This window comes from Trichomonas vaginalis, chromosome I (assembly GCF_026262505.1).
Source record: "Trichomonas vaginalis G3 chromosome I, whole genome shotgun sequence".
NCBI classification, from domain to species: domain Eukaryota; phylum Parabasalia; order Trichomonadida; family Trichomonadidae; genus Trichomonas; species Trichomonas vaginalis.
In genome coordinates, this window is record NC_067203.1 from 23647370 (window position 1) to 23664025 (window position 16656).

General features: G+C 36.4%; 10 protein-coding genes and 2 pseudogenes across 12 annotated transcripts, besides 1 other annotated feature; 8 read left to right on the top strand and 4 right to left on the bottom strand.

Moving 5' to 3' along the window:
• Positions 1 to 16656: part of a mobile genetic element that runs on past the window's edge.
• On the bottom strand, positions 124 to 736 carry TVAGG3_1038500 (uncharacterized protein; the record flags this gene model as incomplete). Its single annotated transcript, XM_051255396.1, has 1 exon — positions 124 to 736. A coding segment is annotated over one exon (613 nt), but the record flags the coding sequence as incomplete, so codon positions are not given.
• Positions 4447 to 5295, top strand: TVAGG3_1038510 (protein of unknown function, DUF4106 family; the record flags this gene model as incomplete). The annotated part of the gene is made up of 1 exon (XM_051255397.1): positions 4447 to 5295. A coding segment is annotated over one exon (849 nt), but the record flags the coding sequence as incomplete, so codon positions are not given.
• On the top strand, positions 5461 to 6012 carry TVAGG3_1038520 (protein of unknown function, DUF4106 family; the record flags this gene model as incomplete). Its single annotated transcript, XM_051255398.1, has 1 exon — positions 5461 to 6012. One exon carries the CDS (start codon positions 5461 to 5463, stop codon positions 6010 to 6012), a length of 552 nt encoding a protein of 183 aa, XP_051080972.1.
• On the top strand, positions 7761 to 8996 carry TVAGG3_1038530 (uncharacterized protein; the record flags this gene model as incomplete). Its single annotated transcript, XM_051255399.1, has 1 exon — positions 7761 to 8996. The coding sequence occupies one exon, from the start codon at positions 7761 to 7763 to the stop codon at positions 8994 to 8996; it is 1236 nt and encodes a 411-aa protein (XP_051080973.1).
• TVAGG3_1038540 (protein of unknown function, DUF4108 family) lies at positions 9330 to 9719 on the top strand (the record flags this gene model as incomplete). Its single annotated transcript, XM_051255400.1, has 1 exon — positions 9330 to 9719. The coding sequence occupies one exon, from the start codon at positions 9330 to 9332 to the stop codon at positions 9717 to 9719; it is 390 nt and encodes a 129-aa protein (XP_051080974.1).
• TVAGG3_1038550 (uncharacterized protein) lies at positions 9736 to 9864 on the bottom strand (the record flags this gene model as incomplete). The annotated part of the gene is made up of 1 exon (XM_051255401.1): positions 9736 to 9864. A coding segment is annotated over one exon (129 nt), but the record flags the coding sequence as incomplete, so codon positions are not given.
• On the top strand, positions 10140 to 11113 carry TVAGG3_1038560 (annotated as a pseudogene). Its single transcript has one exon. A coding segment is annotated over exon 1 (974 nt).
• On the bottom strand, positions 11339 to 11659 carry TVAGG3_1038570 (organellar and viral DNA polymerase type B; the record flags this gene model as incomplete). The annotated part of the gene is made up of 1 exon (XM_051255402.1): positions 11339 to 11659. One exon carries the CDS (start codon positions 11657 to 11659, stop codon positions 11339 to 11341), a length of 321 nt encoding a protein of 106 aa, XP_051080976.1.
• On the top strand, positions 12841 to 13041 carry TVAGG3_1038580 (uncharacterized protein; the record flags this gene model as incomplete). The annotated part of the gene is made up of 1 exon (XM_051255403.1): positions 12841 to 13041. The coding sequence occupies one exon, from the start codon at positions 12841 to 12843 to the stop codon at positions 13039 to 13041; it is 201 nt and encodes a 66-aa protein (XP_051080977.1).
• Positions 14780 to 14941, top strand: TVAGG3_1038590 (uncharacterized protein; the record flags this gene model as incomplete). Its single annotated transcript, XM_051255404.1, has 1 exon — positions 14780 to 14941. One exon carries the CDS (start codon positions 14780 to 14782, stop codon positions 14939 to 14941), a length of 162 nt encoding a protein of 53 aa, XP_051080978.1.
• TVAGG3_1038600 (uncharacterized protein) lies at positions 15395 to 15598 on the top strand (the record flags this gene model as incomplete). The annotated part of the gene is made up of 1 exon (XM_051255405.1): positions 15395 to 15598. The coding sequence occupies one exon, from the start codon at positions 15395 to 15397 to the stop codon at positions 15596 to 15598; it is 204 nt and encodes a 67-aa protein (XP_051080979.1).
• Positions 16131 to 16392, bottom strand: TVAGG3_1038610 (annotated as a pseudogene). The gene has a single exon. A coding segment is annotated over exon 1 (262 nt).

The window sequence follows — 16656 nt, forward strand, 5'->3', positions numbered from 1 at the left end:
CAGTAGCAAACATAAACTGAGATAGAGTCTCCTTCTTCAATGTCTTCTGCTTGGTTAACGAAATGAATAGCAATTTTGCGTACTTGAATTGTGTTGTTGTCTGAGTAAAATAATGGTTTGAACTTGGGGTTGAGTGAGCTAAGACATTGCCATTTTGCTGTTTCTTGTCCGTACTCACGTTCTTCTTCGTCATCTGATATCCGTAACTCTTTAATTTGAATTCGACACAAAACTGTTCGACTTTTTTTGCAGCTTTGGGTGGAAGACTTTCAATAAGCTGACATATAGTTCTGTCAAACACTATCTTTGTTATTGTTGGAAAATAGTTGACAATTGTGTCGCCTAATTCGAATGGGTCAGGTGTTTCTTTTTGTAGTTTGGTAAAGTCTGCAAGAACTTTGTTGAGTTGTTCACAATATTCTTTGTTAAAAGTTGCAGCAACTCTTTCTTCTGGCTTTGAATTGAAGTATTCTTCAGACAATCTGAGTAGTATTTTGCGTAGTTCAGCGTTGCTGTGGTTCTTTGTAATACGGAGCTCGTTTGGTATTGTTTTTGGTAGTGAAAGTGGCTTTGGATTGAGCGAATTGCAGGACAAATTTGAATTTGAATTGTCTGTTCTGCTTGGAGAATGTGTAGATGCTGCAGTTTGATATTGAGGCTCTAAACCTGTGGGCGCTGAAAGTCTGCAAGCAATTTCTTCAGGTGAATTTGGAGCGAACACGCTAGCGAATGCCATTAGACAAAAATAAACTGTTTTTTCGGACTACTCATAGAAAAGTTTAAAATAAACCGTTTTCGTCAACGGTAACCCCCTCTATTTTTTTATTTTATTTAATAGTTACCGTTGGCAAACCGTTCCATCTCAAATATTGAATGAACTATAAACGTTTTTTGTTTTCTATATATACTTTTTTCACCATCGGACAAACTTTTGACAGAAAGGAGCTTACACATACTTTACACTTGTCAAAATATTTTTAACATACGATAGTATATATTTGCTCGAACAAATAATGGTCTATCGTCAACGCTCATAGAGATAGACCCACTTTTCTAAAGTATATATTTGAGTACTTTAAAAAAATATTATAGAACGATATAACAAATATTTTACAAAACTGACAACACTTTGACCGAGTAGTTTTTTGAGCTGAACAAAAAGTGTCATACAAACATCTGTCAAAACCGCTTTTTAACTTCACTTAAAATGCCACGTAAGCTACGTAAATTACGTAAGAGGAAGGGAGCATTGAACATCCAAAAGTAAAAACTGACACCACAACAAAGTTGCAACAACAAATGCTGAATGACCCACTATGTTGCAACAAATGTCAAGCAATCCTATGCTTTTAAACCGAGTCATTGGGCACAGAGTGGAGGTTTAAGAGCGGCACTTTTAGCGAAAATGGCAGGCTATGTGGGCTGCAGACGGAACAGCCTATAACCCTCAAAGTCAAATGAATTTGAGTTCACTCAAAAATCAAATAACAGATGTCAAAAAGTCAAACATAGACATACAGAAGCAAATAAGTGAAAACGAAAAGAAACTAGAATATGACAGACACACAAAGAAACTCAATGAGTTAAACGTAGAGAAAAAGAAAAGAAGAACAACTGAAAGAACTAAGTACAGAGGAATATGCAAAAAAGTGTCAGAAAAAGCAGCAGAAGTAGCAAAAATGGAACAAGATGTCATAAATTTGAAAAACCATACTACTCAATATAAAGTACTGAAAGATGAAGAGATAAAACAAAAAGCCCTGAAGACATATATGGATAGCGATGAGTATAAAAAGAAGTTGAAGCAAATGTAAAGGAGAAAAACTTTTACAGTTGCAAAACCAAACCGTACAGTATGAAAACTTAGCACAAGAAAGTAAAAATAACGACGCGGCTATGCAAAAGGCAATGAAAAGCGCAGAATATATAAAAGCTAACAATGACTGGTTAGATGCCCAAGCCAACGCTAAAGCAGCCCAACTCATAGGGTCAATAAGGACAAAAATACAAGCGGATGAAGAAGTTCAAATGAAGCTTTAACAAATGCTGACTTTAAGAACGCCTTCGAAGCTCTTCATAGTAAGGTGAAACAAGTGAACGACTTCTCATCTGGAAAGAAACTGAAGTCTGAAGGTTTCGACAAAGAGTTAAAAGAAGTAGCACAAAATATGACGAAAATAACAGATGCAGCAACGAGACAGGCAGTTCAAAGCGCCTATGACGCCGTTAGAGCAACTGTTTGTGGAAAGTCAAGAAAAAGAGTTACAATACAGACCAAAACAGACCTAGTAAATGCTTTCTTAAGAAGAAAAGTCAGGTAGGACATTACGCTGCAGATGGAACATATGTGCCAGCTGGTGGAATTTTATTAACCACCAAACCCTCCAAGAGAAGCACCTGCACCAGGACTACCTAAACATTTACATCGTCACCATGGACATAGACACAGGCATGCACCAAACCACACAACAACCACACAACACAAACACAACAACCAGCACAGCAACCAACAGTTCAAAACCCTCACAACAACAACCACAAACAGAGAAGGACATAAAAGAAGTAGAGAACAAGGAAACCAAGAATTCTTAAAAATGCTTAAAGAAGAGTGTGGTTTCCCAGATACTGTTGACTTTAGTGACAGATATAAAGAAGCTATTGGAAAGTTCAAGGATGGAAATACTGACCCGAACCTATTTAGCTTTATGGCTCAGCACCAAAACGGATATAATCAAACCTGGAAAATACAAGCTCGCTAAGGGATATGATTTAATAGCATATCATCCAAATGACATGAAGAATTTACTCCGAGATATTTGATGTCAGAGCTAAATGACAATTCAACTTTCGTCATGAAACGCGTAAAAAATAGAGACGGAACGAAAGAACAAAAGCTTTGAATGCGGATGACGTAATAGGGAAATTGTTAAAAACGGTCTCGGATATATGAAATGCCAGCAGATGAGGTACAAGAAACTCCACAGGAAGAAGTTCAGATACAACCAGACATGGAAGAAATAGTTCAGCAACAACAGCTAGAAGAGCCTGAAGGAAACGAACAAGTCACTCCTTTGGAAACTAACTTCACAGAACTAGATGAAGATTTGGAACAGCCGAAAAATCTTGACCCTCAACAAGAGTATGCGGAGAATATGGAATATTTCCAAGAGTCTAAAAAAAATTCGGCTGACATAGTAGAAGAATATCGAAAAAATGTTTGCCGACATACAAAAGACTCCAACACCAGATGAAAATATTCAGCATAGAATGGAAGTAACTGAAAAAAAATGTACACAAATACAACAACCCTTTTTACTTACGAGCATTTAACGTTCAATCTTCGGATGAACTCGGTGAAGATAAAAGGTTAAATTTCAAGAAAACATATAGAAATGAAACATTGTTTAAAGTTCATTCAGAACCTAACCAAGATGGAAACAAACCTACTTTTGTTTCTGCAGACGATGGAACTACAATGAGATGGGGTCATAAAGCTAATCCGGATAGGTGGTTCATAAACTTACAACCTCAATTCCAAGAAGTTGTAGACGCAATGGAAGTGAATGGTGAACCAGATATAGCTGGTATTTTCAGCGCGGCTTAATGCCATTGAAAGATATGAAAGATGCAGATATTTTGGACCAGTATGAAATGAACATGGCTGATGGAAATATAACACCTGACGTTCTAGAACATTTATCTCAAAGAACTACACAGAACCATAGAGATGTATATTTGGTGAAGAGTTTAGAAAGAAAGTTATGGACAGCGAAGGAAGAGAACCTATTGTACATGACCTTGCAAACGAAAGTTTACAAAATGTCATAAAAACTTACTTTGCAGACAATGAACGAGAAGGGATGAATATTTAAGAAAACTCAAATGGACAGTACCAAATGAAATGTTAGTATTGAAAAACATGTTCCTTGACAAAATAAAACCAACTACAGAAATAAACGACGCAAGACTGAAAGATTGGGTAGAAGCTTTCCCATTCACAAAAGATATAGTTGGTAACATGGAAAGAAAACCAGAATGGCTACAAAAACATATATTTGGAAACGAGCATATTCCATATGGACAGGCACTGTTTGAAGAGCTTGAACCGGAAACTCAGGAAAGAGTCATGCAAACAATACGCGAAGACTCAAATACAGACTATGACAAACTCTTTCTAGGATATAGGTTACCTGAGATGGGCGACCAGAGCCAAAAGGCAAAAAGGACATGGGAAATTTGCAACATACTAGATGAACATAATGCAAAGATGCAACAACTTCAAGCAGAGGGCAATGAAGGAAAAAGAAGAGTTAAAAACTCAGTCAGGAAGAAAGTAAAGCTTGGTCCACGTGGGTTCTATTATGACATATAAATCCAACTATTCTATATTTTTACTCATATGAAATGTACGCCGCTCAGAATATAACGCCAACAGTTTTGGATGCTATGAATGGAAATGTTTCCGAATGGTATAACGAATGCGACAATGCCATTAGAAGGTCAGAAATAGTTCCTGGAACTTACGAATATACAACTGCTGTTTCTTATGGAAACGTAGGTGAGTTTGGAGAAGGTTCTTCAACAACAGTAGATATTGCTTGCGACAGGTTTCATATTATTTCTATTGACAACTCTTTCTTATACGTGGAACAAGACATTGAAATAAAACCTTCTGCCAAGTTGTCTGACAAGAAAGGTTGCAATGGAATTTTCTATGTCGGATACCAATATGCTCCAGAAGTTTTCATGGGATATAAGATATATTCTAACTCTGACTTAGTTCAAACAGTAACATGGGCAAACTATGAATGGTTCGCTTTGAGAAACTCAGTACAACCACAAGCTAGAGAACAAACAGACCAGTATGCAACTATTGAGAAAATAAGAAGACTTGACCCTAACGTTCCAGGAGTTTATGTTGACCTTTCTGGACAAACTGCAGCAGCAGTAACCAAAGTAAAATTGAAACTTAGAGTTCCTTTGTCATCTTTCCTCATCTTCAGGTTTTTAAGATACTTGCCAAACTGGGCAGGAAAAATTTCTATCGAACTTACTCCAAGCAAAAATAACTTAGTCATTGCACCAACACAAGACCCATTCACTCTTACAGACGTAAAGGGAGCAAATCAAACGTCATTCGCCGAATTTTGCAAAGACAAAGTTGACTTAGACTTTGGTTTCTCAAACCTCAACACTGAAGTAAACTACTACTTCAATGCTGCTGGAACTGCTTGGGACCCAGTTAAGTTCACATGCGAAAAGTTTGAATGCAAGAGAATAGAAAGCAGACTTGCAGTCTATATGTTGGACCCAGATATTTCAAATGCTTTAGCTGCCAAATATATTGCAGTTCCACTTATGTTCCCTATACACCAAATATCTGTCAAAGACTTTGCAGGTGAAGTTGGAAACCAAAGTGCTGACCCAGGTGCAAGAACAGATATTGCTTTAACAACTGCAATGAAACATGCAGATACTATGTTTGTACTGTTCAGACGAACTATAAATGACTATTCTTGTTTCTACAACCCTGGTATTAAATACCATATAAACATAGATGGCAAATATTATCCAAGAGAAGAATATTCTACAGTTGAGGATATGAGGTCATACAACTTGACATTAGATGCTATGAACTTTAACAACAACTTCACAACAACCATTAACCCTGAAATGCAAAGTTCTATTATGCCATATGTGAAAGTATGGACCCATACAGGAGCTCAAAACACTCAATATACAAATGGAGACCGTTCAAACTTTTGGCTTGGCATTCCATTTGCTGACTCAGAAGACTTTATGGGTGGTATTTCAACTGTTGGTACAGTTCAAATACAATATACTGGTGACAGAGACGGTCCAAATGAATTGAAAGCAAAGAAGTTTACAAAACCAATAGCACTTTTCACGGAAGATGCTCTTTTGAAGATTCGTTCGATGAAACCTGCTGGGGCTCCTCAGATTGGCATAACGACAGCTTCCATCGAGCAGATTTTGGCAGCAGGTCAGTAAGTTGTTCTTGAACTGACTTCTCTCCGTCAAATATTGACAGTACGCCAGTTTTGACATAAAATTGTATTATAAACTTTCCTTTAGAAATATCGGTCAGTTTTGTTGTTATATTTTTGTCTGCTTCAAGAACTTTCACCATTTCAGTTATACCAACTTTCTTTGCTTTATGAAAATATTTTGGTTCAGCAAAGACTGCTATTCTATAACATTTTCCATTGTTTGTATAAAGAACTATTCTGTCAATGTATTTGTATTGTTTGTGTGTGTAAACTTTGTTCTGCTTCAATTCGAAGAGATACTCAAATACGTCCATCTTTTTATTCTAAGTAAAATGTCATTTCCGAAAAATAGAAGCGTAAGTGTTTCAAAAGGTTTAATGGCGGTGGCAGATGTGAAGTTAAATTCACCAACTCAAACAAACAGTCAAAGTGTTGTTGTCAATGTCAAAGAAGAGATGTTGAAGTGGGGAAACCATACGAAGACGAAGATGGTATAACAATAGTTCCTGTAAAAGAACAACCAACATATCCTGAAGTTAGCAGAGACTTAAGTTCTGTTGCAGATATTCGAAACGACTACCAACAACTTAAAGACAAACTTAAAACTCAGGAGAAGATTTGTCAGCTTTGGGTATAATGTTAAACTTGGTTGAGCACAACCCTGTAAAAGTGAACTCATATGTCATCGCACCTCATGAAATTTTGAAAGAACTATTGAAACTTTTGACAGAGGCAGACGATATAAACATCAAAAAATAGAACCCGACATTGCTTGCTGTGGTGTTTCATACAATGTCATTGACAAGATATACGTTATGAAAGGAGGTGAAACGTTGAACTTAAAATATAGTTTCCCAGACGTCATAAAAATATTTGACGACCACAACATTTCATTAAAATTTACTTGCTAAGTAAATGGCAGAAGACATAGTGGTTTATACTATTACGACTAAAAACCCTGAGTCATATAATTCTATAACAACAAACTTACAAAGTCCTCAAGGACGATATTGTAAACTGACCTTAAACACGATGACGACTAAAGCCTGTTTGCTCTTTTGACACCAGAAGACTTTGTTGTTGTGAATGGTAAAAATACTTCTTTGAAGATACTTACTCAGATATACCACCAACAGGTTTTGTTGACTTATTTAATACTTTAAGGACGGATGTAACATGTGCTGCAACTAGAGCAGGTTTCATTATGTTTGGATGTCCGACTGAGTTTACTATAAACGATATGAGCTATAATACAAAACTTATATCTGGTTTTTACTACCAACAGTTTCCTATAACAGGAAAAGGTGTCATACAAGGAATGTCTGTTCCATTGACTTTAAGTACACCTATTTTATATATTGTTTCAAACTTAGGTTCAAAGTGCTATTCGAATGTCGACAGAAACTACTATGACCAAAAGATACTCATGCGTATAAACAACACTTTCTCTGCTGGTTTGCCTATTGTTCATTCGAATGCAGAGTTTTCAGCTTTAGTGAACTCAAACACTTTAGCAAACATAAACTTAACCTTAGTCGACGCAAACTTTGTTCCTGTAAAAACTTTTATGTCCTATGTATTTGTCAATGACGGCAGAAAGTTTCGAATTGGAAGATGCAACTGGTGAAAGTATTGTACTACAAGAACAACTTCAACAACAAATAGCTCAAGAACAACAAATGCAACAAATGGAACAAATGCAACAACAAAGTCAAGAATAAAAAAAATATTTTTTTTATTTTTATAAAAATGTACAGAATAGACGTTTCAGATTTTTATGACTTCCAAGCGTTCAGAAATATGTGTCCATTTAGAGACTATAACAAAGCAGTCGAGAATTTGAAACGTTTAGTCATTTATGTCGACTCTGCCCCAGAATGTTATGTTATGAAAGAATGGGATGTTGTCTTTAACAAACCAAGAGCGACAATAGTTTCAGAACAAGAATGTAGACAGAAACTTAAGAAAATAAAAGTCGTACAAGTTGGCATGAAGATGTTAGATGCTTGGGATATCTTATTGTCAAAGTTAGAAGATTTTTCAGTTCGTGGTATAAAGTTCTATACACCATCTCCAAACTTCTATTCTATCTTCACTGGATATAAATATGAACAAGTAGAATGGAAAGAAAATATTATAGAAGCTTGGTTAGACCATGTCAAAGAAATTATATGCAATGGAAACGAAAAGGTTTATGAGTATATCTTATGTTGGTTTGCAAACATCTTACAACATCCAAGTGCTAAAAATGAAACTGCTCTCATTATAATTGGAAAACAAGGAACTGGTAAGAACACATTCTTTACAGATATTTTGTGCAAACTGTTAGAGGGCTATTCGAACCCGAATATGACAAACTTAGAAAACATCTGCGGTAAGTTTAACTCCTCAATAGAGAATATGAAACTTATAGTTTGCAATGAACTTCAAAGTATAGATACAACAAAAGTTTTGAACTCAGATGCTTTGAAGAGTCTTATAACAGACAAAGTTGGAGTTGTTGAAAGAAAGTATAAAGACCAAAGAGTTTGTGAAAATGTTGCAAATTTCATCATGGTTTCAAACAATGTTGTTCCGATGAAGTTAGAAAGTTCTGACAGAAGATATGTAGTTGTCAGAACGTCAGATTCTCATATGCAAGATACAGAATATTTTGACGACTTAGCAGAAACTTTGACACCTAACTTTTACAACCACTTGTTCTCATATTTTATGACATTAGATATTTCTAAGTTCAATCCAAGACAAATTCCACATACCGAAGAAAGACAAACATTGTTAGAAGCAAACAAGAGTGTATATGAACTGTTTATAGATGAGACTAACTTTGAGTGTTTAGATGAAAGGTCATTGTACGATGAATATAAACAATATTGTCAAGAGTATGGTTATATGGCAGCGTCTAAACGAACATTCTTGGCAAATGTCAAAAATCTTTTAGACATACAGAACGGCGTATATACAAAGAAAAATTTTTCTGAGTAAATTTTATAAAAAATATATATTTTTATTTTATTTGAAATGTACGCTGAGTTTGTTGGAAAAGACCTAGATAACGAAAATAGATATGCGCTATTCTGGTTAGATTGTCCTTATGAAATGTATGAAAAAAAGGCTTTATATGAAGAATATAGAAAATATTGTCATGAAAACGATATAAGACTAAGCTCTAGAGAAAAATTCTATGCTGGTATAAAACATCTTTTCGAAGTTCGGAATGGCAAATATAGAAAGAAATAATTTTTCTGAGTAAATTTAAAAAAAATATTTTTTTATCCGATAGAAAAGATGACGAAATATATTTCAGTCAACAAATATATGACAGAAGTCAAAGATAAGTTAGCTCCATTCGCTTATTTGAATGTTTACTTCTACCATTTTGAAAAGTCTACATTTGACAAAGTTTGGAACATCGAACCAGTTAAGTTTGCTATTGTGACTAAAAATGGTGCGAAATTTGAAGACTTAGACATAGAAGGTTTGTTAGCAGTCAAAGAAAATTTTGACAGAAGGTTTTCAAACCTTAAAGAAGGCAAAGCATACAAACTTGTTATACCTTATGAACCAAAGAAAGCAGACGACTATGAATATTATGAGTCTAAGATAGTTGAAGTTCAAGGTAAATTGGGTAAAAAGATTTTAGAGTCTAAGCCAGTGTTTGCTCCTAAAGAGGAAGAGAACATTGACATTGACCCAGAAATGTTCTAAAAATAAAAGTTTATTTTTACATGTCAAATTTCTTCTTCTCTGGCTCTGGCTCTGGTTCTTTCTTCTCTTCTTCTACTTTCTTTTCTTCTACTTTCTTTTCTTTCTTTTCTCTCTTCTTCTTCTTCTCTGGTGGAGTTATGTCAAATTTGGCGCAACCATATTTATGTAAAAGTTCTTTGTCCTTTAATAGCTCTTCTATTCTGTTTTCTATTTCATCTTCAAGAACAGCGCATGTGCCTTCTTTGCATTCTAAGAACTTTTGTTGGACTTCATCTTTCCAATCGGCGTCATCTCTGTCAACAAGTCTGTCATTGACAAACTTAAAGACTTCTCTGCTAATGTTTTATGGTTCTTGTCATATTCCCAGAAACAGAACTTTAGAACAAATTCACCTTTCTTGTTTACACTATGTAAGATTTTATGGTCGACAGATGTTTTGCTGTCGAAAAGCTTGTCTCGAATATAGATAGCGAAATCGCTAGACATTTTCAAAAGATAAAAATTTTAATTTTTCTAAAAATATGTTAGAAAAAAAGTTTGCTGACATTGACAAGAAATTTGAGAATGTTTTAAATAAGAACAAGAGGAAGTTGGAAAATGCTCAGATAAAACCCATACATGACAAGTTCTTATTTGCTCAGAATGGTATAACAGGTCTAATCGCACCACCTGGGTCGGGTAAGACTTTCACTTATCTTAAAATGGCTGCACAACAACAAGAACTAGATGAGAAGAACCCATTCTATGAGTTAGTTGTTATTTGTAGTACTTCTGGTCAATTTGACCAAACCGTAAATTCGTTCAAAGATATTATAAAAAAGTCTAAGTTAGTATGTATAAAAGACTCTGAGTTGTTGGATTGGATAAAGAAGTACCAAAGAAGAGTTTTGAAGTACAATGCTATAAATGAGTATATAAATTCGAAGTTTAAAGACCCAAATGAGGAAATGCAGAGAATATTAGAGAAGAAACACTTCAGAAACAAACAGAAAGAGATAGAATACATTTCGAAGAAATTGCAATCTTACGATTGGAAGACTTACCCTCACAGATGTCTTCTTATCTTAGATGATTTCGCCTCTCATCCTTTGTTAAAGAACAGAGAACAAGACATGTGTCGAATTCTTAAGAAGCTCAGGCACTTTAACATCTCTGTTGTCATTTGTGTACAGACAGCAAAGAGTTTAAGTAAGGATGTTAAAAGAATACTTACTGATATCATACTTTTCCCTGGATTGTCCGAAGACGATTTCATGGAACTTATGAAAGAGTCCATGGCAGGTAAGTTTGACAGACATGAACTATGGGAGAAGTACAAAGTCATACAAGACCCTCATACTTCTTTCAGAATTCACATCTACGCGAACAAAGTTCAAATTGTAAAAAGTCAATAAAAATAAAGAGTTTTGTGCTGAATTCAATAAAAATATATTTTTAGGGTAGATGGGTATATCTAACCCGATTTCTAACCTCATTTCTACCCCATATGTCCTTACTGAAAAAGTACGTGTTCCATATGTCATTTTACTCAGAATTTTACTCAGAATTCAATAAAAATATATTTTAGGGTAGAAGGGTATATCTACCCGATATCTAACCTCTTTTCTACCCCAGTTATTTTATAAGCGTTTTACATGGTAAACATTGTGAATTCGTGAAATTCTAAACAATTTCGTAGCTTCTATTTCTTCTGTCAGTACATCGAATGTTTTAACAATGCCGAAGGTTTCTTTATATTTCTTCTTGACATCTGAAAGAAGGAAATCGTCAGCTGTTGGATAGTTTTTGTTCAGAAATGTCAACATGTCCATTTTATCTTCTGCTGGTTTCTCTACTTCTTTCTTTAAGTCAGCATAGTCGTTTCGCATACGTTCTATCTCTTTGACGGAGTAGTTATATTTCCTCATTGCTGCTTTACATTTTGAACATTGTGGGTTCATTTTAGCATTGTACATTGAAATCTTACCTGCTAGTATGACTAAGGCGTCAATTGCTCTTTCTTAACTCAAAAGTTGCGGGTTTTATTGTTCATTCCATACTTACCCTTCTATCTTTATCTCTTATTGCCAACACATTTTGCAACTAACGAAACAAAGTTGTCGTAGGTCTTAAACTTCATTTGTATATGTCAGAGATGTTCTTATATACCATGTCGCAATCTTTGTCCATGACTTTGGTTGCAATGAAATCCAAGAAAATCATAATTTACCTTTCGTATGAACTTCTTTATTTCTACTGAGTCAGTTGCTTTGACTTCTATTTCATCGAATTCAGGAATAGTAGCTTTTTGTTGGATTTCAGGCAATTTGGGTAAATGGTCAATAATATCCTGCATTTCATAAAGATACTGTTCATTTGTTTCATCTTTCGCACTACAGTCTAAATTACTTGTTAAAAGTTCTTGCTTTATCTTCTGGATTTTTGTTTCGAAAGTATATGAAGAAGGAATGAAGCTTTTCATCTCTACTAACATTGAAGTTGGGTTCATGACTAACGAGTTTGGTGCTGTTGTTGCTAACATGTTCTTACAATAAAAATAAAAAAATATTTTTTTAAAAAAACCAACTTTATTTTTTATTTCGGGAAAACTCATGACAAATTCAAGAGGGTAGAAAAGAGGTTAGAAAAGAGGTTATATCTAACCTTCTACCCTAAAATATATTTTTGCCGAATTCATGAGTTTTGGTTGAAAGAATACGGTGGAGCCAAAAGTGGCTCGACCTCAAAACAAGCATTTTCTGTATAAAATTCATGAAAATTCATGAGGTTAGAAAAGAGGTTAGAAAAGAGGTTATATCTAACCTTCTACCCTAAAATATATTTTTGCCGAATTCAGCAACAAAATTCAAATTGTAAACGGTTTAATAGAAAAAGTGTTATTTTTTCATGTCCGAAGACTCGAAGGTGCAACACTTCCAAAATACCGACGAACTCAGAAGAGCAGCATGGCAGTATGTTCTTGACAACTTCTTTGAGTTCTCCAGGTACACCTTGGAAAATGCTGAAGAACTCCGACACAGAGAATTTGGAGAAATTGCACTCCAATACTACCTTGACAAACAAAGGGTAAACAAAGGGTAAAATAAGACTAAAAACTTAACGTTTAAAAAGTGACATTTTTATGAGCTCCGAGTCACCGAGAAAACTTGGTCAGATGTTAGCAGCTTACTTCCCTGAGGAGGATGGAAGCGTTACATACGTAAGGTTCAAAAACAACGAACCTGGAATTGCGTACCAAATTCGCAATTACATGACCATGGAAGAGTACGAAAGGTTTCTACAAGAGAAACCAGCTCTAAACAACTCAGAAAAGAAAGAATAAAAAGTTTAACTCGTAATTGTTTATTTTTTTACTTGTATGGGCAAGCTGCAAGAATGAAGTCGACTATCTCGTCTTTGTCTTGACCAGTTGGACTGCTCTTGCGAGTACGTCTGTTTTGCGGTCTCCAGCTGGTGTCTGACCTTCGTAATTGCGCATGTTCTTGAGAGCTCCAGTTGTAAATGGTTGTAGGATGAAGAGTCTCTCAGACTGCTTGAGGTAGTCTTCACGGTCACGAACCGAATCTGTGGTACGAGTCGAATCGGTCGATTTGAGGGAAGAGAGTGAGAGCCTGTCTTCCATAGGGGCTGTGGCATACTCTTTGCGTAAACGGTTCAGACCTTCTTCGAACTCTTGGTCTCTCTTGACTGAGATTGAATTGAATTGGGGTGGAGGGTTTGACATGAACATCCAAGGGTTAGGGAAGTAAGGCATGGGTTGAGGAGGGTAGTTTGGAAAGCCTTGTGGTGGGTAGTTTGGAAAGCCTTGTGGTGGGTAGTAACCTTGAGGTGGAAATTGGTAGTAATTCGGAGGTCCTTGTTGGAACTGAGGTTGCTGTGGGAGCCTTGTGGAGGTGGAACCTGTTGTGGTGCTGGAGCATGCTGTTCTTCTGGCTGTGGAACGGGTTCAGTAGGTGGGACGTCGGACATTCGTTTGTGTCTTAACCGTCTTTGTTCTGAAACAATATAATATTGTCTTGAAAAAGTACAATATTGTCTTGAAAAAGTACAATATTGTCTTGAAAAAGTACAACATTGTCTTGAAAAAGTACAACATTGTCTTGAAAAAGTACAACATTGTCTTGAAAAAGTACAACATTGTTCTGAAAAAGTACAACATTGTTCTGAAAAAGTTCAAGACTTGTTCTGAAAAAGTACAGCCGTACTCAAATTTGAGAGACATTGTACTGAATTTATACAACATTGTTCTGAAAAAGTACAACATTGTCTTGAAAAAGTACAACATTGTCTTGAAAAAGTACAACATTGTCTTGAAAAAGTACAACATTGTCTTGAAAAAGTACAATATTGTACTGACTCAGTATGGAGCTTGACCCCTTAGACGAAGCAATTTATCTAATTGAGGTAAATGAAACCGTGAAGGAATATCTCAGCAAGTGCAAACCAAGCAAGTCCATTGGCTTCTGGTTGTCCAAGAATAGTGTCTTAAAGTTGGAAATTGAAACAGGTGTTGCAATTCAAGTTCCAGAAGGCACTGCATTCGATGATATTAAGGATGTGAAGAAAGAAGCCCTCTTGAAGTTCTTCATGAAACGTCCTTGGATACTACTTCCATATCGTGAGAGCCCAATTCCACGAATTACACAAATTCTCAGAGCACTACTTCACTACTCTGGACAGCCGTTCTTCATAACCTCAGAAGGCGACATCCAACCAATTCAGTAAACATCTCATTTTAACTTCACTTTTTTTATGTTTTTACTCACACTCGTACTCAACAGGTTTGTGTACAACTATTTCAACTGTGAACCTTGTATTGACCGGTCTTCCTGCAAATGCAAGTTCGGTCAATACACAATTTATGGTGGCAAGAAAGACAGTGGGGAATGTTATTCTGACATCTGTTGTTGCGCTCGAGAGAGAATTGAAATTCCAGACCCAACTCCAACAAGAACACTCAAGTTGCCGAAGACTCATGTGAAGAAGAAGCCTTCTGGTAAGTTTCTTATAGCCATCTATATGGCACGCTTTGAGTAAAAACATTTTTTTTTCTTTTTTGAATGAAGCAAGTTAAATTCGTCCCACACCAATCTCAATGGACCGATGAAGAGTTTCAAGCTATGGTTGAAGGTGTTGAGAACGACATAGACGGCGAACTTGAAGGAGCTCAAACCACAATTGCAACCAAAATTGCAAGTCAAGGAACAGATAGCTCCACTTAAAGCTACCAAAGCTACTCTTGACCTCATGGATAGTTACCGTTTAGAAGTAAAGAGTGGAATAAGACAATTAAAATTAAAACTTCTAAACTACGAAGCTATACTCCAAAAGTTAGCAGAAATGAGAAGACTTTACCAGAGCTACTTACATGTAAGGGACTTACCTTCAAGCAGTCCGACCAAAGATGAATTTTCTGACATTGTCCCAATTTTGTCCGAAAGTCAGCTCAGATGTTTTGAACTGCTCCCAACATATCCAGAATATGAACGTTTGCCTGAACTCTTCCGCAATCTCAAAAAACGTTTTTTGGTTCTCATGTTCGAAACTTTTATCGGAAGAGACAACAAACGTTCAGAAGAAGAACAAGATATTATTTTAAACTTGTTGTATGACTTAACCGTCATAACAAGCTTTTTGAAGTAAAACCGTCATTCTCAAACCACTTCATTTTTTCGATGTCCGAACAAGCACCGAAGCCGAACACAATGGCAGATGTCCTTTCAATGTTGCCAGACAAGCGCCCAGTTCAAATTCAAATTTTGAATTTGAAAGCTCATCTGACAAACACCGTTAAGACTCTCCAAAGTAGTCTTATGGAAGAGATGACCAAGCTCAAAGCCGATGTCCTCATGAACCAAGCTTCCAATGAGAAAGCCTGAAGATTTGACGGAAACCTTGCGCATTTACGAGAGAGAGAACCGAGACCTTGCCAGACTCATCTACCGTTTCTTCGAAGAGATAGACGCCATCTGGAAGGTACTCGGAAAGGACAGAACCTCCAACACCGTATTCGTGAACACAGAATTGAAGAAGGAATTGTCGAGGAAGAGAGAAGAAGAGGAAGAAGAGGAAGAAGAGAAACACGAAGAAGAGGAAGTTTGGGCAACCCTTGTTGCCGATGACACTTACGAAATTTCCCAACCCTACCCATACCAAATCCGCAACAAGGAGACAGGCAAGGTTCTTACCCCAGTCCTCAACAACTTGGGACACTTGAACCTTACCCTTCGGAATCGCGGTTCAATCTCCATGGGCAAGCTTGTCGCAATTCAATGGGTTCCAAATCCAACAAGAAGACGAAGGTCAGACACATTGACGGTGACAAGCTCAACAACCGTAAGGAGAACCTCGAGTGGTTCTAAGAGTAAAAAAATTTTATTTTAGGGGGAAACCCCGAGTAAATTTAGGTGTTTATTTAGTTAAGTAGCTTAAATTAAGGAGAATTTGGACAAGTAGTTCCTGACCCTGAATTGGACTCTTTCGTCATCCCAGTTGCGTAGGAGGTCGTCCCAGAGGAGTTGGTAGAATTGCCAATCCAAGGACGATTTGTCCTCCCAGGCATTGAGGATGTACTGCTCGTAGAGTCTCATGACCTCTGCCTTGCACCAGACACCCTCTCCCTTGGAACGTAAGGCTTCTTCGAAGTGCTCGAATGCGATTGGCTGCGGACCATCTGAAATGACACTTTTTGTCCGTTTGGTCAATGTTCGTGTCTCGTGCCATAGTCGACGAAAATACAGACAAACAGGTTATATATGAGTTTGAGACCAAGAATGGTGTAACTCGACCTGTCCGATTCAAATTCGAATAAAAATTTTTTATTTCATGCAATGTTTTATTTCTGTGCCGTCTTCAAGTATGCCCCAGTACTTACGCTTGGAGAGGACATGAACTTCGGTGAAAATTTTGTCCAATTTGAATTGACCCATCTTTTCAC